The 24,919-nt window shown below is 44.6% G+C and overlaps 1 protein-coding gene across 1 annotated transcript in view; it reads left to right on the top strand.

Moving 5' to 3' along the window:
* Positions 1-24,919, top strand: part of GIPR (gastric inhibitory polypeptide receptor) — a 94,256-nt gene that overhangs the window by 23,092 nt on the left and 46,245 nt on the right. The window contains exons 4-5 of the mRNA XM_063950476.1: positions 20,590-20,693; positions 21,067-21,220. Of these exons, the coding sequence (XP_063806546.1) occupies positions 20,590-20,693; positions 21,067-21,220 (258 nt within the window). The remainder of the gene's footprint in view (positions 1-20,589; positions 20,694-21,066; positions 21,221-24,919) is intronic.

Here is a 24,919-nt window from a genome sequence, read left to right as displayed (position 1 = left end):
GGCACCCCCATCTAGGGATGATTTTCTGTGTTAGGATTCTTGCTACTGTCTTGGCATCCTCTGACTTAGTTAGGAATACTTCTGGCCAGCGGGAGAACATATCTACAATGACCAGGGCATATTCTTGTTTACCTGTACCAGGGATATGGGTAAAATCAATTTGTAAGTGTGTAAAAGGGGTGGTGGGGTATTCAAGATGCTGGTGTTTAGCTTTATTAGGGTTGTTAGGGTTGTTCCTGAGGCAAGTGATGCATCTGCTAACATACTGGTCCACAAGTGATTTGGCATTAGTAACATAAAAATCATTGGTTAGTAGGAGGAGTGTTGTGGCTTTACTATGGTGACTAACACCATGGTAATGGGCAATGAGCAAAGGGGCACTGGACTGGGGTATACAGGGTTTCCCCTCTTTGCAGATTAATCCTGATTTAGGATTTTTTCTGCAGAATTGGGTAAGTCCAGTCGGAGAGATCAGTATTAGTCGCAGCAGCTTGAAGTTGAGTGAGCAGATGGACGTTGTCAAGGGAGGGACATGCTCTAGTGAGTGCAATGAGTTCTGCAGCTTGCGCGGACTGATAAGGTATTGGCAGGGTTTCCAACACAGTGTCAGGGAGGGTGACAATGGCATAGCCAGCCTGGTATGTATTGTCATTGGGCCTACTACAGGAGCCGTCAACAAAAACTATGTCTGCGCCTGGTATGGGAACGGGAGACATGTCAAGTCTGGGAGAAGTTTCAGCTTCAATGGAAGCAGCACAGTCATGTAGGTCGGGTGGTTCATCCTCGGGACCTTTCAAGCCTAAAAGGGCATTGAGAATGGGTGCAGGGCCAGAAGAACTAGCAGTGTACTTAATGGTAAGGGTAGGGTTACTCAAAAGGAGTACTTCATATCCACTAAGGCGTTGTGCTGACATGTGCTGTGTGTGCAAGCCTTTAAGTATTGCCAGGACATCATGTGTGGTGTGGAGTACTGTGATGTGGCCTAAAGTGAGGGTAGTGGCCATTTCTGCAACCATTGCACAGGCTGCCAAAGCCCTGAGGCAGGCAGGCATACCTTGCACAGACACTGGCATGACTTTGAAAAAAAATGCCACGGGGCGCAACTTCCCTCCATGAAACTGTGTGAGCACCCCCGCCATGGTTTTACAATTGTCCCTTGCATATAGATGGAAAGGTAGTACATAATTGGGGAGGCCAAGTGCCGGACTTTTCATCAACATACATTTTAAACTTTCATATGCAGTTAACATTTCTTGTGACCATTGTACAGTTTTAGGTTTGTCCTTCAGTGTGGCTTGTCTCAAAATGTTATCATAATAAGAACAATCAGAAATCCACTGTCTGCAGTAATTTACCATACCCAGGAAGGACAGTAGTTCCTTCTGGGTAGTTGGGGTGACCAGGCCCAATACAGACTGTATGCGTTGTGGACTGACTTTCCTCTCTCCCTGAGTGAGCACAAAACCTAAGTAATCAACATGCTTTTTACACCATTGCATTTTTGTTTTGGACACCTTGTGTCCACATTCACAAAGCCAGTTTAGTAATGAAACACCATCCTCTCGGCAGGCCTCCTCAGTTTGACTACAGAGCAGCAGATCATCTGCATACTGTAGCAGGACTGAACCATGGTGAGGTTGCCAGGGCCCCAATGTGGCCTGGAGACAACAGGTGCGTCAATAATCTGCACCAGGTAAGTTGTTTACCCTTAAAAGAAAAGGCAAAAAGTAATTGTGTCTGTGAATCTACAGGTATGCTGAAAAAAGGCATTCTTCAAATCAATTACAGAGAAGAACGCAGCATCTGCAGGGATTGCAGAAATGAGTGAGTTTACATCTGGAACAATTGGTGCAATTGGGACAATTAACTGATTGATCGCTCTGAGATTCTGTACAAATCTTATACTGCCATCAGCTTTGGCAACAGGGTTCACAGGAGTACAGTATGGTGATACAATATGTCTGAGAATACCCTGTTGTAAGAATTGCTGTATCATGGGGCGGAGACCTTCTATCTTTTCTGGTGAGAGGGGATACTGCATAGGTCAGAACACAAAACACTGGTTGTTGCACCGCTGTCCACTAAAAAGGGAATTTTACTTCCATTTATAATAAGTGGCAGCAGAGGTGAATCTTTACTATGACGGGTGAGTTGAATAAAGGCTGGGATACCCTCCTCCGGGCCCCGTCAGTGCGCGGGGTCTTTGGAATCTTCCCTGACTGCGGGGTTGGTTCTGTCTGTCAAAGCGTCCGGAGTTCTGATAGTTATGAGTGGGCGCAGGTTTCTTTACATCAAAACACCCTGCAGCCTCTTTCTCATATAAATGTTTTTTTTTTTTTCAAAATCTATCGTACTATCAGAAGTCCAGGAAGAGACATTTTGCTTAACAGAAACTATGACAGAAGGTAGAAGGTTGTTAATGAAGGTGGAAATGAGTAAGCTTTCTGAGTTAAGCAAAGGTAAGCCAGCGTCATCTGTCCAGCAGTCCTTAAACCTTTTCCAAAACTCAGTAACAGACTCCGAAGGTTTCTGTTTACAAGCTACAGCGACAGGCAAAAAAGCACAGGCAAAGGAGCACGGGTTTTAAAGACTTCCTTCATATGTGTATCGCTGCGTCCTTTGCAAGCTTTGCGCAAATAAGATATACAGCCATCGAGGGTAATAGTGGGCTTGGGACAGTGTTTTACTATTATCTAAACTCTGGGTTACTGGTGCGTTAGGGATAGAGCTAGTGGACGCATTTTCTAGCAGTGGAGCTGGAGGCGATCCCATCTGGTGTGAAAGGGTTACTGCTGCCAAGAGATCTGTGTCTCCGAGCGCAGGATATATTGGAATGTAAGGGGGAGGGAGAGGGTTTTCAAAGATTTACAGTTTCTCACTTCTTCGCTTCTGTGCTGTTGGGAACTGACATTTTTAATCCTCCATATAGAAAGGGTAATTACTGCCTTCCCGTAGGAATGGGTCCTGTCCTGCTTTCTCTGTCCATCCCGCTAAATTATCCACCCATGGGTTAACTAAGTAATACTCTGAGGTAGAGTTGCGGGCGACATACATCTTGCATGTCTCACCAGGGAGGGGCGGGGGATATGTAGTTTTTTTACTCTGACTAGAGCCCATTGTCAGACAGTAATATAAATCAACAGTACAACTTTAAAAGAAAATATCTAAAATTTACAACACTCTACTATACATGCATCAGCTAACCAGTTAATTAGTCATTGACAATATCACAATATTATCTGTATAGTGAGAACATGAAATCTTTTGACGTGTACGATACTTACCATTCGTACAAGATGTCAGAAAAATACAGCGTTTTAAACAGGAAGCAGGAAAAGTGTTTGAGTAAAGATATCTGGCAGACGAAAACTTACCAGCCGTCTGATCAAATATAAGAACTTATCTCACTACAAACATACAAGAATATATAGACGATCAAATCGAGGTATTCTCTACGTTACGTATAGACTCCCAGGTCTATTTTTAAGTATCCCAGATACTAACGTCACGTTATGTATAGACTCCCAGGTCTATTTTAAGTATCCCAGATACTAACGTCTTTGGAGAATTGCGCTTGGACCCCTGGTCCCTTCTCAGACGTATCTTTAAGTCCCAGACATTAAAGATGTTTGGTCACGTGTTCCCAGAACACTGACACGGATTCAGCTTCAGTGTATGACCGCAATCCCGTATGGCAAAGACAGACAATAAATTCTCTATCTTACCATCCGGGGACGATCACTGAATCGCGGACGGAGCCCCCACTTGAAAGGATTGCCCCTATATTCTTTAACCCTCGATGTGATGGCCTCTCAGACGTCCGTGAGTGTAAACCTTTAGCCACAAGTTACATGCACAACACAAGCAGTAAAGATTCACACTGTTTATTGTTCGTTTAACAAAAGTATATAAAAGAAAGGATTTAGGGCGTGTATATCCCAAGTCAATAACTAATTGGACAGAACACAAAAAGGGGCTAACATAACATGATTGGCTAGGAACTGCCGCAGTGGAAGGATATGCATATATGGGCAAGTTTGTATTTCAAATAGGGAGGTTGTTCACACGGTATAAAAAAGATAAGAGACAAGGACAGTAGCAAGGAATGTGCTGGAACATTAAGTTCTATAACACAAGCAATTCTATGACATTGAAGCAGAGACGAGCTTTAACCCTTTCAGATAGCACTGTCAGCAGTGTTCATTCCGGGAGTGGACAACTGGGAAGCAGACTTCCTCAGCAGACACGATCTACACCCGGGAGAGTGGGGACTTCATCCAGAAGTTTTCCACATGATTGTGAACCGTTGGGAAAAACCAAAGGTGGACATGATGGCGTCTCGCCTCAACAAAAAACTGGACAGGTATTGCGCCAGGTCAAGAGACCCTCAGGCAATAGCTGTGGACGCTCTGGTAACACCGTGGGTGTTCCAGTCAGTGTATGTGTTTCCTCCTCTGCCTCTCATACCAAAAGTACTGAGAATTATACGGCAAAGGGGAGTAAGAACGATACTCGTGGCTCCGGATTGGCCAAGAAGAACTTGGTACCCGGAACTTCAGGAGATGCTCACGGAAGATCCGTGGCCTCTACCTCTAAGACAGGACCTGCTTCAGCAGGGACCGTGTCTATTCCAAGACTTACCGCGGCTGCGTTTGATGGCATGGCGGTTGAACGCCGAATTCTAAGGGAAAAAGGCATTCCGGAAGAGGTCATTCCTACACTGGTAAAAGCCAGGAAGGAGGTGACTGCACAACATTATCACCGCATTTGGAGAAAATATGTTGCGTGGTGTGAGGCCAGGAAGGCCCCCACGGAGGAATTTCAATTGGGTCGATTCCTACATTTCCTGCAAACAGGATTGTCTATGGGCCTCAAATTGGGGTCCATTAAGGTTCAAATTTCGGCCCTGTCAATTTTCTTCCAGAAAGAATTGGCTTCAGTTCCTGAAGTCCAGACTTTTGTAAAAGGAGTACTACATATACAGCCCCCGGTTGTGCCCCCAGTGGCTCCGTGGGACCTTAATGTAGTTTTGGATTTTCTCAAATCCCATTGGTTTGAGCCACTCAAATCGGTGGATTTGAAATATCTTACATGGAAAGTAACCATGCTACTGGCCCTGGCTTCAGCCAGGAGAGGGTCAGAATTGGCGGCTTTATCGTATAAAAGCCCATATCTGATTTTCCATTCGGACAGGGCAGAACTGCGGACGCGTCCTCATTTTCTGCCTAAGGTGGTGTCAGCTTTTCACCTGAACCAGCCTATTGTGGTGCCTGCGGCTACTAGCGATTTGGAGGATTCCAAGTTGCTGGACGTTGTCAGGGCATTGAAAATATATATTTCAAGGACGGCTGGAGTCAGAAAATCTGACTCGCTGTTTATACTGTATGCACCCAACAAGCTGGGTGCTCCTGCTTCTAAGCAGACGATTGCTCGTTGGATTTGTAGCACAATTCAACTTGCACATTCTGTGGCAGGCCTGCCACAGCCTAAATCTATCAAGGCCCATTCCACAAGGAAGGTGGGCTCTTCCTGGGCGGCTGCCCGAGGGGTCTCGGCATTACAACTCTGCCGAGCAGCTACGTGGTCGGGGAAGAACACGTTTGTAAAATTCTACAAATTTGATACCCTGGCTAAAGAGGACCTGGAGTTCTCTCATTCGGTGCTGCAGAGTCAACCGCACTCTCCCGCCCGTTTGGGAGCTTTGGTATAATCCCCATGGTCCTGACGGAGTCCCCAGCATCCACTAGGACGTCAGAGAAAATAAGATTTTACTTGCCGATAAATCTATTTCTCGTAGTCCGTAGTGGATGCTGGGCGCCCATCCCAAGTGCGGATTGTCTGCAATACTTGTACATAGTTATTGTTACAAAAAAATCGGGTTGTTATTGTTGTGAGCCGTCTGTTCAGAGGCTCCTACGTTTGTCATACTGTTAACTGGGTTCAGATCACAAGTTGTACGGTGTGATTGGTGTGGCTGGTTTGAGTCTTACCCGGGATTCAAAATCCTTCCTTATTGTGTACGCTCGTCCGGGCACAGTATCCTAACTGAGGCTTGGAGGAGGGTCATAGGGGGAGGAGCCAGTGCACACCACCTGATCCTAAAGCTTTATTTTTGTGCCCTGTCTCCTGCGGAGCCGCTAATCCCCATGGTCCTGACGGAGTCCCCAGCATCCACTACGGACTACGAGAAATAGATTTATCGGTAAGTAAAATCTTATTTTCATACACCTGGCTGGAGAGGGAGCGTAGGTAATTACACCTGTATTTCATATCCTTGGCTGGAGAGGGAGTGTAGATAACTACACCTGTATTTCATACACCTGGCTGGAGAGGGAGTGTAGATAACTACACCTGTATTTCATACACCTGGCTGGAGAGGGAGCGTAGGTAACTACACCTGTATTTCATACACCTGGCTTTCATACACCTGGCTGGAGAGGGAGTGTATATAACTACACCTGTATTTCATACACCTGGCTGAAGAGGGAGTGTAGATAACTACACCTGTATTTCATACACCTGGCTGGAGAGGGAGCGTAGGTAACTACACCTGTATTTCATATACCTGGCTGGAGAGGGAGCGTAGATAACTACACCTGTATTCCTTACATCTGGCTGGAGAGGGAGCGTAGGAAAATGTGCAATATTAAAGGCAACAGACCTTTGTATCAAAAGTGTTAGGAAAAACACAAGGAAAAGGAAGCCAGTGGTTTGCAAAAGAAGTAGCAAATATCGTGAAAGCAAAAAAGATGGCTTTTAGGAAATATAAGCAGACACAAAATAATGAAGACAAAGAGATATATCCTATTAGACAGACGGATACTAAGAAGGTAATCAGATGTGCAAAGGCACAAGCTGAGGAGAAAATGGCCCAGTCAGTGGGTAAAGGAGGCAAAACTTTTGTTTAGGTATATAAGCGAGAGGAGAAAAACAAAAGGCGGAATAATAAAACTAAAGACAGAGACTGGGAGTCTTGTTGAAGGAGACAATGTAATAGCAGATCATCTTAATAATTATTTTTGCTCAGTATTTACTTTTGAAAGAGAGGGGAAGGGGCCACAGTTAAGTTGCAGGGATATTCAGAAAAATGAAACAAGTACATTTACAGAGGAGAAGGTCCTAACAGAACTCTCAAAGCTGAAAGTGTACAAATCTATGGGGCCAGATGGGATACATCCAAGGATACTAAAAGAACTTAAAGAGGTGCTGGTAGCACCATTGACAGAATTATTCAACCAGTCATTAGCTACAGGAGTAATTCCAGAGGACTGGAAAAGAGCAAACGTAGTCCCACTGCACAAAAGTGGAAGCAAGGAAGAGGCAAACAACTACAGACCAGTTAGTCTTACATCAGTAGTAAGGAAATTGATGGAAACACTCTTAAAATAAAGAGTTGTAGATTATCTCAAATCTGGCAATTTACAGGATCCCAAACAGCATGGATTCACTAGGGGAAGATCATGTCAAACAAATCGTATTGACTTTTTTGACTGTGTGACTAAAGTGATGGATAAAGGTGGAGCCATGGATATAGCTTATCTAGACTTTAGTAAGGCTTTTGACATTGTTCCACATCGCAGACTGCTAAATAAACTTGAAAGTTTGGGATTGGATATTAGGATTATTGAATGGATAAGATCTTGGTTGAAGGATAGAAAACAGAGAGTTGTGGTAAATGGAGTGCATTCGCAGGAGGGAAATGTTACCAGTGGAGTACCCCAGGGATCTGTACTTGGACCAGTGCTTTTTAATATCTTTATTGGTAACATTGCAAATGGCATTAAAGGGAAAGTATGCCTTTTTGCAGATGACACAAAGGTATGCAACAGGGTAGACACACCAGGTGGGGTAAAACAAATGATTGAGGATCTAGGTACACTAGAGGAATGGTCATGAATGTGGCAATTACAGTTTAATGCCCAACAATGCAAAATCATGCACTTGGGTCTCAAAAATCCAAAGGCTAAATATAGTATTAATGGGACTATACTGGAAACTACTGCGGAGGAAAGGGATCCAGGAGTCACTATTTCAGGTGACATAAAGCATAAATATAGTATTACTGGCACTATACTGGAAACTACTGAGGAGGAAAGGGATCTAGGAGTCACTATTTCAGGTGACATAAAGGATAAATATAATATTAATGGCACTATACTGGAACTACTGAGGAGGAAAGGGATCCTTCCTGTTGGTGTCCCTCAGGGTTCTGTCCTAGGCCCCCTTCTGTTCTCCCTGTACACCTCTTCCCTGGGTGCGCTTATTAACTCATTTGGCCTTCAATACCACCTCTATGCTGATGACACACAACTCTACCTCTCCTCTCCTGATCTATCCCCCTCTGTCCTCTCTCAGGTCTCCAGCTGCCTCTCTGCCATCTCCTCCTGGATGTCTGAGCGCTCCCTGTAGCTCAACATGGATAAAACTGAACTTATTATCTTTCCCCCAGCCAGAGCAACACTCCCTACAAATATCTCTATCACTGTTGACAACACAATCATCTCCCCCGTTCCCCAACTCCGCTGCCTGGGCGTCACTCTTGACTCCGCCCTCTCCTTTGCACCCTACATCCAAGCTCTGGCGCAATCTTGTCGGTTTCAGCTACGCAACATTGCTCGCATCAGGCCGTTTCTCTCCCAGAGTGCAACTAAACTTATCATCCACTCACTGGTCATCTCACGACTCGACTACTGCAATGTGCTCCTCACTGGCCTCACTTGCTCCCACATCGCTCCCCTCCAATCTGTCCTCAACTCCGCAGCTAGGCTCATCTTCCTCTCCCGCCGCTCCACTTCTGCCACTCCCCTTCGACAAAATCTGCACTGGCTCCCATTCCCCTACAGAATCCTCTTCAAACTCCTCACCCTCACATACAAGGCCATCTCTAATTCCACTTCTCCCTACATCTCCAACCTCCTCTCCCTTCATACTCCCTCCCGCCCACTACGGTCGGCTGATGACCGTCGCCTCTCCTCTGCCTTGGTCACTGCTTCCCATGCATGAGTTCAGGATTTTGCCCGTGCTACACCCCTTCAGTGGAATGCGCTCCCGCGCTCCATTAGACTCTCCCCGACCTTGCAAAGCTTCAAACGGGCACTAAAAACCCACCTATTTATCAAAGCGTACCCCTCCAATGCATAACCTAGTCCTTAGGCTGCTCCTCCATCCCTCTGCCCCATGCCTTGGACATCTCTGCTTTGCTCGAATACCACAATCAGGCTTCTACCTGCTTGCTTGCACCTCGTGTCATCTGTCTGTTGCCCCTCCCCACTAGATCACTAGATTGTTAGCTCTTCAGAGCAGGGCCCTCTTTCCTCTTGTCTAAGCCCTCTTCTTGACACATTTCACTCAGCGACCATCTTTACCTGCTTTTTCTCCTGCTGGTAAATGGCCCCTCTCTATCTATGGCCGCCAGCCCCAAGTAGTACAATGATTACTCCTTCGCTACTTACATCTAAGCTGTATTATGTTTTGAGAATTGTGGTGCTCTTTGTTACCTGCACTCCATTTTTGTTATTTATTTACTGTTATGTTAAGTTTTGTCTCCCTGTACTGTCCTTTGTACGGCGCTGCGAAACACTTGTGGCGCCCTATAAATAAAATTTAATAATAATAATAATCTAGGAGTCACTATTTCAGGTGACAGGATAAATATAGTATTAATGGCACTATACTGGAAACTACTGAGGAGGAAAGGGATCTAGGAGTCACTATTTCAGGTGACATAAAGCATAAATATAGTATTAATGGCGCTATACTGGAAACTACTGAGGAGGAAAGGGATCTAGGAGTCACTATCTCAGGTGACATAAAGGATAAATACAGTATTAATGGCACTATACTGGGAACTACTGAGGAGGAAAGGGATCTAGGAGTCACTATTTCAGGTGACATAAAGGATAAATATAGTATTAATGGCACTATACTGGGAACTACTGAGGAGGAAAGGGATCTAGGAGTCACTATTTCAGGTGACATAAAGGATAAATATAGTATTAATGGCACTATACTGGGAACTACTGAGGAGGAAAGGGATCTAGGAGTCACTATTTCAGGTGACATAAAGGATAAATATAGTATTAATGGCACTATACTGGGAACTACTGAGGAGGAAAGGGATCTAGGAGTCACTATTTCAGGTGATATAAAGGATAAATATAGTATTAATGGCACTATACTGGAAACTACTGAGGAGGAAATGGATCTAGGAGTCACTATTTCAGGTGACATAAAGGATAAATATAGTATTAATGGCGCTATACTGGTAACTACTGAGGAGGAAAGGGATCTAGGAGTCACTATTTCAGGTGACATAAAGGATAAATATAGTATTAATGGCACTATACTGGGAACTACTGAGGAGGAAAGGGATCTAGGAGTCACTATTACAGGTGACATAAAGGATAAATATAGTATTAATGGCGCTGTACTGGGATCTACTGAGGAGGAAAGGGATCTAGGAGTCACTATTTCAGGTGACAAAGGATAAATATAGTAGTAATGGCATTATACTGGGAACTACTGAGGAGGAAAGGGATCTAGGAGTCACTATTTCAGCTGACAAAGGATAAATATAGTAGTAATGGCACTATACTGGTAACTACTGAGGAGGAAAGGGATCTAGGAGTCACTATTTCAGGTGACATAAAGGATAAATATAGTATTAATGGCACTATACTGGGAACTACTGAGGAGGAAAGGGATCTAGGAGTCACTATTACAGGTGACATAAAGGATAAATATAGTATTAATGGCGCTGTACTGGGATCTACTGAGGAGGAAAGGGATCTAGGAGTCACTATTTCAGGTGACAAAGGATAAATATAGTAGTAATGGCACTATACTGAGAACTACTGAGGAGGAAAGGGATCTAGGAGTCACTATTTCAGGTGACAAAGGATAAATATAGTAGTAATGGCACTATACTGGAAACTGCTGAGGAGGAAAGGGATCTAGGAGTCTCTATTTCAGGTGACATAAAGGATAAATATAGTATTAATGTCACTATACTGGAAACTACTGAGGAGGAAAGGGATCTAGGAGTCACTATTACAGGTGACATAAAGGATAAATATAGTATTAATGGCACTATACTGGAAACTACTGAGGAGGAAAGGGATCTAGGAGTCACTATTACAGGTGACATAAAGGATAAATCTAGTATTAATGGCACTATACTGGAAACTACTGAGGAGGAAAGGGATCTAGGAGTCACTATTTCAGGTGACATAAAGGATAAATATAGTATTAATTGCACTATACTGGAAACTACTGAGGAGGAAAGGGATCTAGGAGTCACTATCTCAGGTGACATAAAGGATAAATATAGTAATAATGGCACTATACTGGAAACTACTGAGGAGGAAAGGGATCTAGGAGTCACTATTTCAGGTGACATAAAGCATAAATATAGTATTAATGGCGCTATACTGGAAACTACTGAGGAGGAAAGGGATCTAGGAGTCACTATCTCAGGTGACATAAAGGATAAATACAGTATTAATGGCACTATACTGGGAACTACTGAGGAGGAAAGGGATCTAGGAGTCACTATTTCAGGTGACATAAAGGATAAATATAGTATTAATGGCACTATACTGGGAACTACTGAGGAGGAAAGGGATCTAGGAGTCACTATTTCAGGTGACATAAAGGATAAATATAGTATTAATGGCACTATACTGGAAACTACTGAGGAGGAAAGGGATCTAGGAGTCACTATCTCAGGTGACATAAAGGATAAATATAGTATTAATGGCACTATACTGGAAACTGCTGAGGAGGAAAGGGATCTAGGAGTCACTATTTCAGGTGACATAAAGGATAAATATAGTATTAATGGCACTATACTGGACACTACTGAGGAGGAAAGGGATCTAGGAGTCACTATTTCAGGTGATATAAAGGATAAATATAGTATTAATGGCACTATACTGGTAACTACTGAGGAGGAAAGGGATCTAGGAGTCACTATTTCAGGTGATATAAAGGATAAATATAGTATTAATGGCACTATACTGGAAACTACTGAGGAGGAAATGGATCTAGGAGTCACTATTTCAGGTGACATAAAGGATAAATATAGTATTAATGGCGCTATACTGGTAACTACTGAGGAGGAAAGGGATCTAGGAGTCACTATTTCAGGTGACATAAAGGATAAATATAGTATTAATGGCACTATACTGGGAACTACTGAGGAGGAAAGGGATCTAGGAGTCACTATTACAGGTGACATAAAGGATAAATATAGTATTAATGGCGCTGTACTGGGATCTACTGAGGAGGAAAGGGATCTAGGAGTCACTATTTCAGGTGACAAAGGATAAATATAGTAGTAATGGCATTATACTGGGAACTACTGAGGAGGAAAGGGATCTAGGAGTCACTATTTCAGCTGACAAAGGATAAATATAGTAGTAATGGCACTATACTGGTAACTACTGAGGAGGAAAGGGATCTAGGAGTCACTATTTCAGGTGACATAAAGGATAAATATAGTATTAATGGCACTATACTGGGAACTACTGAGGAGGAAAGGGATCTAGGAGTCACTATTACAGGTGACATAAAGGATAAATATAGTATTAATGTCACTATACTGGAAACTACTGAGGAGGAAAGGGATCTAGGAGTCTCTATTACAGGTGACATAAAGGATAAATATAGTATTAATGGCACTATACTGGAAACTACTGAGGAGGAAAGGGATCTAGGAGTCACTATTACAGGTGACATAAAGGATAAATCTAGTATTAATGGCACTATACTGGAAACTACTGAGGAGGAAAGGGATCTAGGAGTCACTATTTCAGGTGACATAAAGGATAAATATAGTATTAATGGCACTATACTGGAAACTACTGAGGAGGAAAGGGATCTAGGAGTCACTATTTCAGGTGACATAAAGGATAAATATAGTATTAATGGCGCTATACTGGAAACTACTGAGGAGGAAAGGGATCTAGGAGTCACTATTTCAGGTGACATAAAGGATAAATACAGTATTAATGGCACTATACTGGAAACTACTGAGGAGGAAAGGGATCTAGGAGTCACTATTTCAGGTGACATAAAGGATAAATACAGTATTAATGGCACTATACTGGAAACTACTGAGGAGGAAAGGGATCTAGGAGTCACTATTTCAGGTGACATAAAGGATAAATACAGTAATAATGGCACTATACTGGAAACTACTGAGGAGGAAAGGGATCTAGGAGTCACTATTTCAGGTGACATAAAGGATAAATATAGTATTAATGGCACTATACTGGAAACTACTGAGGAGGAAAGGGATCTAGGAGTCACTATCTCAGGTGACATAAAGGCTAAATACTGTATAGTATTAATGGCACTATACTGGAAACTACTGAGGAGGAAAGGGATCTAGGAGTCACTATTTCAGGTGACATAAAGGATAAATATAGTATTAATGGCACTATACTGGGAACTACTGAGGAGGAAAGGGATCTAGGAGTCACTATCTCAGGTGACATAAAGGATAAATATAGTATTAATGGCGCTATACTGGTAACTACTGAGGAGGAAAGGGATCTAGGAGTCACTATTTCAGGTGACATAAAGGATAAATATAGTATTAATGGCACTATACTGGGAACTACTGAGGAGGAAAGGGATCTAGGAGTCACTATTACAGGTGACATAAAGGATAAATATAGTATTAATGGCGCTGTACTGGGATCTACTGAGGAGGAAAGGGATCTAGGAGTCACTATTTCAGGTGACAAAGGATAAATATAGTAGTAATGGCATTATACTGGGAACTACTGAGGAGGAAAGGGATCTAGGAGTCACTATTTCAGCTGACAAAGGATAAATATAGTAGTAATGGCACTATACTGGTAACTACTGAGGAGGAAAGGGATCTAGGAGTCACTATTTCAGGTGACATAAAGGATAAATATAGTATTAATGGCACTATACTGGGAACTACTGAGGAGGAAAGGGATCTAGGAGTCACTATTACAGGTGACATAAAGGATAAATATAGTATTAATGGCGCTGTACTGGGATCTACTGAGGAGGAAAGGGATCTAGGAGTCACTATTTCAGGTGACAAAGGATAAATATAGTAGTAATGGCACTATACTGAGAACTACTGGGGAGGAAAGGGATCTAGGAGTCACTATTTCAGGTGACAAAGGATAAATATAGTAGTAATGGCACTATACTGGAAACTACTGAGGAGGAAAGGGATCTAGGAGTCTCTATTTCAGGTGACATAAAGGATAAATATAGTATTAATGTCACTATACTGGAAACTACTGAGGAGGAAAGGGATCTAGGAGTCACTATTACAGGTGACATAAAGGATACATATAGTATTAATGGCACTATACTGGAAACTACTGAGGAGGAAAGGGATCTAGGAGTCACTATTACAGGTGACATAAAGGATAAATCTAGTATTAATGGCACTATACTGGAAACTACTGAGGAGGAAAGGGATCTAGGAGTCACTATTTCAGGTGACATAAAGGATAAATATAGTATTAATTGCACTATACTGGAAACTACTGAGGAGGAAAGGGATCTAGGAGTCACTATCTCAGGTGACATAAAGGATAAATATAGTAATAATGGCACTATACTGGAAACTACTGAGGAGGAAAGGGATCTAGGAGTCACTATTTCAGGTGACATAAAGCATAAATATAGTATTAATGGCGCTATACTGGAAACTACTGAGGAGGAAAGGGATCTAGGAGTCACTATCTCAGGTGACATAAAGGATAAATACAGTATTAATGGCACTATACTGGGAACTACTGAGGAGGAAAGGGATCTAGGAGTCACTATTTCAGGTGACATAAAGGATAAATATAGTATTAATGGCACTATACTGGGAACTACTGAGGAGGAAAGGGATCTAGGAGTCACTATTTCAGGTGACATAAAGGATAAATATAGTATTAATGGCACTATACTGGACACTACTGAGGAGGAAAGGGATCTAGGAGTCACTATTTCAGGTGATATAAAGGATAAATATAGTATTAATGGCACTATACTGGAAACTACTGAGGAGGAAAGGGATCTAGGAGTCACTATCTCAGGTGATATAAAGGATAAATATAGTATTAATGGCACTATACTGGGAACTACTGAGGAGGAAAGGGATCTAGGAGTCACTATTTCAGGTGATATAAAGGATAAATATAGTATTAATGGCACTATACTGGAAACTACTGAGGAGGAAATGGATCTAGGAGTCACTATTTCAGGTGACATAAAGGATAAATATAGTATTAATGGCGCTATACTGGTAACTACTGAGGAGGAAAGGGATCTAGGAGTCACTATTTCAGGTGACATAAAGGATAAATATAGTATTAATGGCGCTGTACTGGGATCTACTGAGGAGGAAAGGGATCTAGGAGTCACTATTTCAGGTGACAAAGGATAAATATAGTAGTAATGGCATTATACTGGGAACTACTGAGGAGGAAAGGGATCTAGGAGTCACTATTACAGGTGACATAAAGGATAAATATAGTATTAATGGCGCTATACTGGTAACTACTGAGGAGGAAAGGGATCTAGGAGTCACTATTTCAGGTGACATAAAGGATAAATATAGTATTAATGGCACTATACTGGGAACTACTGAGGAGGAAAGGGATCTAGGAGTCACTATTACAGGTGACATAAAGGATAAATATAGTATTAATGGCGCTGTACTGGGATCTACTGAGGAGGAAAGGGATCTAGGAGTCACTATTTCAGGTGACAAAGGATAAATATAGTAGTAATGGCATTATACTGGGAACTACTGAGGAGGAAAGGGATCTAGGAGTCACTATTTCAGCTGACAAAGGATAAATATAGTAGTAATGGCACTATACTGGTAACTACTGAGGAGGAAAGGGATCTAGGAGTCACTATTTCAGGTGACATAAAGGATAAATATAGTATTAATGGCACTATACTGGGAACTACTGAGGAGGAAAGGGATCTAGGAGTCACTATTACAGGTGACATAAAGGATAAATATAGTATTAATGGCGCTGTACTGGGATCTACTGAGGAGGAAAGGGATCTAGGAGTCACTATTTCAGGTGACAAAGGATAAATATAGTAGTAATGGCATTATACTGGGAACTACTGAGGAGGAAAGGGATCTAGGAGTCACTATCTCAGGTGACATAAAGGATAAATATAGTATTAATGGCACTATACTGAGAACTACTGAGGAGGAAAGGGATCTAGGAGTCACTATTTCAGGTGACAAAGGATAAATATAGTAGTAATGGCACTATACTGGAAACTACTGAGGAGGAAAGGGATCTAGGAGTCTCTATTTCAGGTGACATAAAGGATAAATACAGTATTAATGTCACTATACTGGAAACTACTGAGGAGGAAAGGGATCTAGGTGTAACTATTTCAGGTGACATAAAGGATAAATATAGTATTAATGGCACTATACTGGGAACTACTGAGGAGGAAAGGGATCTAGGAGTCACTATTACAGGTGACATAAAGGATAAATCTAGTATTAATGGCACTATACTGGAAACTACTGAGGAGGAAAGGGATCTAGGAGTCACTATTACAGGTGACATAAAGGATAAATCTAGTATTAATGGCACTATAATGGAAACTACTGAGGAGGAAAGGGATCTAGGAGTCACTATTTCAGGTGACATAAAGGATAAATATAGTATTAATGGCACTATACTGGAAACTACTGAGGAGGAAAGGGATCTAGGAGTCACTATTTCAGGTGACATAAAGGATAAATATAGTATTAATGGCGCTATACTGGAAACTACTGAGGAGGAAAGGGATCTAGGAGTCACTATTTCAGGTGACATAAAGGATAAATACAGTATTAATGGCACTATACTGGAAACTACTGAGGAGGAAAGGGATCTAGGAGTCACTATTTCAGGTGACATAAAGGATAAATATAGTATTAATGGCGCTATACTGGGAACTACTGAGGAGGAAAGGGATCTAGGAGTCACTATTTCAGATGACATAAAGGATAAATATAGTATTAATGGCGCTATACTGGGAACTACTGAGGAGGAAAGGGATCTAGGAGTCACTATTTCAGGTGACATAAAGGATAAATACAGTATTAATGGCACTATACTGGAAACTACTGAGGAGGAAAGGGATCTAGGAGTCACTATTTCAGGTGACATAAAGGATAAATACAGTAATAATGGCACTATACTGGAAACTACTGAGGAGGAAAGGGATCTAGGAGTCACTATTTCAGGTGACATAAAGGATAAATATAGTATTAATGGCACTATACTGGAAACTACTGAGGAGGAAAGGGATCTAGGAGTCACTATCTCAGGTGACATAAAGGCTAAATATAGTATTAATGGCACTATACTGGAAACTACTGAGGAGGAAAGGGATCTAGGAGTCACTATTTCAGGTGACATAAAGGATAAATATAGTATTAATGGCACTATACTGGGAACTACTGAGGAGGAAAGGGATCTAGGAGTCACTATCTCAGGTGACATAAAGGATAAATATAGTATTAATGGCACTATACTGGAGACTACTGAGGAGGAAAGGGATCTAGGAGTCACTATGTCAGGTTACATAAAGGATAAATATAGTATAATGGCACTATACTGGACACTACTGAGGAGGAAAGGGATCTAGGAGTCACTATCTCAGGTGACATAAAGGATAAATATAGTATTAATTGCACTATACTGGGTACTACTGAGGAGGAAAGGGATCTAGGAGTCACTATCTCAGGTGACATAAAGGATAAATATAGTATTAATGGCACTATACTGGAAACTACTGAGGAGGAAAGGGATCTAGGAGTCACTATTTCAGATGACATAAAGGCAGGTAAGCAATGTAACAAGGCAATGAGGAAGGCTAGTCAGATGCTTGGTGCATTGGGAGAGGAATCAGCAGCAGAAAGAAGTAATAATACCACTGTATAGGTCATTGGTACGGCCCCATCTGGAATACTGTGTCCAGTTCTGGAGGCCATATCTCCAGAAGGATATAAATACATTAGAGACTGTACAAAGAAGGGCAACTAAAATGGTGCATGGCCTACATCACAAAACATACCCAGAAAGACTAAGAAATCTCAACATGTATAGTGTGGAGCAGAGAAGGGAAAGGGGGGACATGATAGAGACTGTCACATATATCAGGGATTTTAACAAAGTCCAGGAGGGAAACATTCTCCAAATGAAGAGAAGCAATAGGACACGAGGACATGCACTGAGACTGGAGGGGGGAGGTTCAGGGGAAATTTACGGAAAAATTACTTCACTGAAAGGGTAGTGGACAAGTGGAATAGCCTCCCATCAGAGGTGGTAGAGGCTAAGACAGTAGAGCAATGTAAACATGCATGGGATAGACATAAGGATATCCTTACAAAAAATAAGGATCAAATAAGGTTAGAGATAAAAAATAATGTAAAAAAAAAAGGGGGCAGACTAAATGGGCCAAGTGGTTCTTACCTGCCGACAAATTCTATGTTTCTATACCTGCATTCCATACACCTGGCTGGAGAGGGAGCATAGGTAACTACACCTGTATTTCATACACTTGGCTGGAGAGGGAGCGTAGGTAACTACACCTGTATTTCATACACCTGGCTGGAGAGGGAGCATAGGTAACTACACCTGTATTTCATACACTTGGCTGGAGAGGGAGCGTAGGTAACTACACCTGTATTTCATACACTTGGCTGGAGAGGGAGCGTAGGTAACTACACCTGTATTTCATACACTTGGCTGGAGAGGGAGTGTAGGTAACTACACCTGTATTTCATACACCTGGCTGGAGAGGGACCGTAGGTAATTATACATGTATTTCATATACCTGGCTGGAGAGGGAGCGTAGGTCACTACACCTGCATTTCATACACCTGGCTGGAGAGGGAGTGTAGGTCACTACACCTGTATTTCATACACCTGGCTGGAGAGGGAGTGTAGATAACTACACCTGTATTTCATATACCTGAGTGGAGAGGGAGCGTAGGTAACTGTACCTGTATTTCATACACCTGGCTGGAGAGGGAGCGTAGATAACTACACCTGTATTTCATACACCTGGCTGGAGAGGGAGCATAGGTAACTACACCTGTATTTCATACACCTGGCTGGAGAGGGAGCGTAGGTAACTACACCTGTATTTCATATACCTGGCTGGAGAGGGAGCGTAGGTAACTACACCTGTATTTCATACACCTGGCTGGAGAGGGAGCGTAGATAACTACACCTGTATTTCATACACCTGGCTGGAGAGGGAACGTAGATAACTACACCTGTATTTCATACACCTGGCTGGAGAGGGAGCGTAGATAACTACACCTGTATTTCATACACCTGGCTGGAGAGGGAGCGTAGGTAACTACACCTGTATTTCATACACCTGGCTGGAGAGGGAGCGTAGGTAACTACACCTGTATTTCATACACCTGGCTGGAGAGGGAGCGTAGGTAACTACACCTGTATTTCATATACCTGAGTGGAGAGGGAGCGTAGGTAACTGCACCTGTATTCCATACACCTGGCTGGAGAGGGAGCGTAGATAACTACACCTGTATTTCATACACCTGGCTGGAGAGGGAGCGTAGATAACTACACCTGTATTTCATACACCTGGCTGGAGAGGGAACGTAGATAACTACACCTGTATTTCATACACCTGGCTGGAGAGGGAACGTAGGTAACTACACCTGTATTTCATACACCTGGCTGGAGAGGGAGCGTAGGTAACTACACCTGTATTTCATACACCTGGCTGGAGAGGGAGCGTAGATAACTACACCTGTATTTCATACACCTGGCTGGAGAGGGAGCGTAGGTAACTACACCTGTATTTCATACACCTGGCTGGAGAGGGAGCGTAGGTAACTACACCTGTATTTCATACACCTGGCTGGAGAGGGAGCGTAGGTAACTACACCTGTATTTCATACACCTGGCTGGAGAGGGAGCGTAGGTAACTACACCTGTATTTCATATACCTGAGTGGAGAGGGAGCGTAGGTAACTGCACCTGTATTCCATACACCTGGCTGGAGAGGGAGCGTAGATAACTACACCTGTATTTCATACACCTGGCTGGAGAGGGAGCGTAGATAACTACACCTGTATTTCATACACCTGGCTGGAGAGGGAACGTAGGTAACTACACCTGTATTTCATACACCTGGCTGGAGAGGGAACGTAGGTAACTACACCTGTATTTCATACACCTGGCTGGAGAGGGAGCGTAGGTAACTACACCTGTATTCCTTACATGTGGCTATAGAGGGAGCGTAGGAAAGTATGCTCCTGGCGGATAAGGGGGTGAGAAGAAGAGAAAGGGAAGCAGCCATTAGATTGGGGTTATTTTGCTGGTTTCTAGAACCCCCTTTTTATGGGGGACCCAATAACCTTCTCATTTCAATGTAATTACAAATATATGTACAACAATATTAATGTTATTTCCAGGATCCACAGAGCAATCTACCCAAAGGATCCAGAAGTGTATTTGTCTATGTTCCCGTTGTGTGACGCTGCGACTTGTGCAGGAGCTATGCAGCATTTGATTGCGTTGTGCTTTGTTTCTGCAGAGTCAGGCCTGGATCCTGTCCCAGCTACGGGTGATGTACAGCGTGGGGTATGGCATCTCGCTGGCTGCGCTCATTGTGGCGCTGTGTATCCTCACGCAGCTGAGGTCTGTTTTCTTAATTTACTAAGGTTCTTTTATCATTTACACTGACCCTTCTCAGAGTAAGAATAATGGATCAATCTGCTCTGGGGCAATTATACCTTCTCCCAAATAAATACTTACTCCTCACCCCTGCTGGCGCATGCACAGGGGCAGAAGTCTGTCTGTAGGAGAAGTTGGGCGGAGATAGAATGTTCCCAGTAAAGACGCATTTTGCGCATCCAAGTTGCGCAAAATGCGCCCCCGCCCGTATCTAGACACCCTTTTAGAGTCATTAGCGTTGATGCGCGCCTTGGTGTGCGCTCTGCAGACTGTCATCCATTAGGCTCTTTACATGAGACCCAACATTTCCTTTTGCTGACTCTGATCTGTGTTTCAGGCGTCTGCGCTGCACCCGGAATCTGATCCACTGCAATCTGTTTGCATCATTCATCCTGCGCGCTGTATCGCTGCTGTCACGCGACGCTCTGCAGTGGGGCCAGCACAGTATGATACATGGAGAGGAGGATGTGACTGCCCTGCTAAGAGAGAGGGTGAGATGGGGCGAGAGTCTGACTGCCCTGCTGAGAGAGAGGGGAGATAGGGTGAGATAAGCAATATCACAAGGAGAAGGGGGTCTGACTGCCCTGCTGAGAGAGAGGGTGAGATGGGGTGAGATCAGCATTAGCACATGTAGAAGGGGGTCTGACTGCCCTGCTGAGAGAGAGGGTGATTGATGTGAGATCAACATTAGCACATGGAGAAGGTGGTCTGACTGCCCTGCTGAGAAAGAGGGTGAGACGGGGCGAGATCAGCAATATCACACAGAGAATGTGGTCTGACTGCCCTGCTGAGAGAGAGGGTGAGATGGGGTGAGATCAGCATTAGCACACGGAGAAGGGGATCTGACTGCCCTGGAGAGAGAGGGTGACATGGGGTGAGATCAGCATTAGCACATGGAGAAGTTGGTCTGGCTGCCCTGCTGAGAGAGGGTGAGACGCGGTGAGAGCAGCATTAGCACAAAGAGAAGTTGGCCTGACTGCCCTGCTCAGAGAGAGGGTGAGATGGGGCGAGATCTGCATTAGTACAAGGAGAAGGTGGGCTGACTGGCCTGCTGAAAAAGAGGGTGAGACGGGGTGAGATCAGCATTAGCACAAGGAGAAGGTGGTCTGACTGCCCTGCTGAGAGAGAGGGTGAGACGGGGCGAGATCAGTATTAGTACAAGGAGAAGGAGGTCTGACTGCCCTGCTGAGAGATAGGGTGAGATGGGGCGAGATCAGCATTAGCACAAGGAGAAGGGGGTCTGACTGCCCTGTTGAGAGAGAGGGTGAGGCGGGGTGAGAGCAGCATTAGCACAAGGAGAAGGTGGTCTGACTGCCCTGCTGAGAGAGAGGGTGAGATGGGGCGAGATCAGCATTAGCACAAGGAGAACAGGGTCTGACTGCCCTGGTGAGAGAGAGAGTGAGACGGGGTGAGATCAGCATTAGCATAAGGAGCAGATAGTCTGACTGCCCTGCTGAGAGAGAGGGTGAGACGAGACGAGATCAGCATTAGTACAAGGAGAAGGGGTCTGACTGCCCTGCTGAGAGAGAGGGTGAGACAGGGCGAGATCAGCAAGAAGGTGGTCTGACTGCCCTGCTGAGAGAGAGGGTGAGACACGGTGAGATCAGCATTAGCACAAGGAGAAGGGGGTCTGACTGCCCTGCTGAGAGAGAGGGTGAGACGGGGTGAGATCAGCAATAGCACAAGGAGAAGATGGTCTGACTGCCCTGCTGAGATAGAGGGTGAGACAGGGCGAGATCAGCATTAGTACAAGGAGAAGGGGGTGTGACTGCCCTGCTGAGAGAGTGGGTGAGACGGGGCGAGATCAGCAATAGCACAAGGAGAAGGTGGTCTGACTGCCCTGCTGAGAGAGAGGGTGAGATGGGGCGAGATCAGCATTAGCATAAGGAGAAGGGGGTCCGACTGCCCTACTGAGAGAGAGGGTGAGATGGGGCGAGATCAGCAATGGCACAAGGAGAAGATGGTCTGACTGCCCTGCTGAGAGAGAGGGTGAGACGGGGCGAGATCAGCATTAGCACAAGGAGATTGTGGGCTGACTGCCGTGCTGAGAGAGAGGGTGAGACGGGGCGAGATCAGCATTAGCACACGGAGAAGGGGGTCTGACTGCCCTGATGAGAGAGAGGGTGAGACAGGGTCAGATCAGCATTAGCAGAAGAAGAAAGGGGTCTGACTGCCCTGCTGAGAGAGAGGGTGAGATGGGGCGAGATCAGCACTAGCACAAGTAGAAGGGGGTCTGACTGCCCTGATGAGAGAGAGGGTGAAACAGGGTCAGATCAGCATTAGCAGAAGAAGAAAGGGGTCTGACTGCCCTGCTGAGAGAGAGGGTGAGATGGGGCGAGATCAACACTAGCACAAGTAGAAGGGGGTCTGACTACCCTGCTGAGAGAGAGGGTGAGACAGGGAAAGATCAGCATTAGCACAAGGAGAAGGGGGTCTGACTGCCCTGCTGAGAGAGGGTGAGACGGGGTGAGATCAGCATTGGCACATGGAGAAGGGGGGCTGACTACCCTGCTGAGAGAGAGGGTGAGGCAGGGAAAGATCAGCATTAGCACACAGAGAAGGGGGTCTGACTGCCCTGCTGAGAGAGAGGGTGAGCTGGGCGAGATCAGTATTAGTACAAGGAGAAGGTGGTCTGACTGCCCTGCTGAGAGAGAGGGTGAGACGGGGCGAGATCAGCATTAGTACAAGGAGAAGGTGGTCTGACTGCCCTGCTGAGAGAGAGGGTGAGACGGGGTGAGATCAGCATTAGCACAAGGAGAAGGGGTTATGACTGCCCTGCTGAGAGAGTGTATGAGACAGGGCGAGATCAGCATTAGCACAAGGAGAAGGAAATCTGACTGCCCTGCTGAGAGAGAGGGTGAGATGGGGTGAGATCAGCATTAGCACAAGGAGAAGGGGGTCTGACTGCCCTGCTGAGAGAGAGGGTGAGACGGGGTGAGATCAGCATTAGTACAAGGAGAAGGGGTTATGACTGCCCTGCTGAGAGAGAGTATGAGACGCGGTAAGATCAGCATTAGCACATGGAGAAGGGTGTCTGACTACCCTGCTGAGAGAGAGGGCGAGACGGGGTGAGATCAGCATTAGCACAAGGAGAAGGGGGTCAGACTGCCCTGCTGAGAGAGAGTATGAGACGCGGTAAGATCAGCATTAGCACATGGAGAAGGGTGTCTGACTACCTGTTAGGTTCCTGGTGCTCAGAACAAGGGAGATGTTATGAAGCGAGTCCAGAGCACCAGGACGTAATGCTGGGAAAGGGGAATGGAAAGGGAATAGCCCCTGGCGCCCTATCTCCGTTGTCTCGCCCGTGCTGTCAGTACACTCTTGCGAGACTATGGTTGCTTGAGCCCATGGCAGCCGCGTTTGAAGGGCGGATTACGTCTGCCCAACTTCGATGCCCCCTCAGGTCTTAATGAGAGACAAAGAGTGAACCGAGACAGGGTGATAACAAGGGGCCCTCTAACTAAACAACAAGGCCAGGGGCTACTAACAAACCTAAAACCAAAGTATGTGCGGCTTGCCGCCAAAGGAAAAGAACAACAAAGGAAATGCTGACCACACGCCGACACAATACTTTTGTGTACCGGCGGTGACAGTATAAGCAGAACCCTCTGCAAAACACCAGTGACAGAAATAATAACGGAATACAGCGGCCTAGGCCGATGGACGCGGCAGAGCCGCTACTCACGGAACCGGTACGAATACTGGCAAACGGACAGGAACCCCCAATGCTGCCGACACAGACTCTCAGAACTGGAGGACAGGCAGAATCCCAAACGACAGACCGGTGGACACCAAGAAGCCAGAAACTCGACCAGGCATAGGCAAAGCCACCGGACTTCTGGACAGGAACACTTCACGGCAGGACACGGGATCAGACACAGGAATCGACACAGGGACTGACACAGGGACTGACACAGGAATCGACACAGGAAGCAGCTCGACAGACACTGCTACACAGGAGCTCAGGAACTGGCAGGTACAAGCTCAGATCTCAAGCAGACTGGAAACCTAGAAATATCACCAGCGTCTGTGAATTGCACTCAGCCAGCATATAACAGAGAGGCCTAATTAATAATGTCATGCAGCTGCCCTGTTGCATGACTCCAAACTGACAAGATGCAATTAGCAGCCAGGTGAGGCTGAACACATGGGAACAAGCTGCAATTATACAGACTCACCAGCGGCGGCAA

The sequence above is a fragment of the Pseudophryne corroboree genome (assembly GCF_028390025.1).
Source record: "Pseudophryne corroboree isolate aPseCor3 chromosome 8 unlocalized genomic scaffold, aPseCor3.hap2 SUPER_8_unloc_4, whole genome shotgun sequence".
NCBI classification, from domain to species: domain Eukaryota; kingdom Metazoa; phylum Chordata; class Amphibia; order Anura; family Myobatrachidae; genus Pseudophryne; species Pseudophryne corroboree.
Note: the sequence above shows the minus strand (reverse complement) of the source record. Positions and strands in the feature narration are given on the sequence as shown.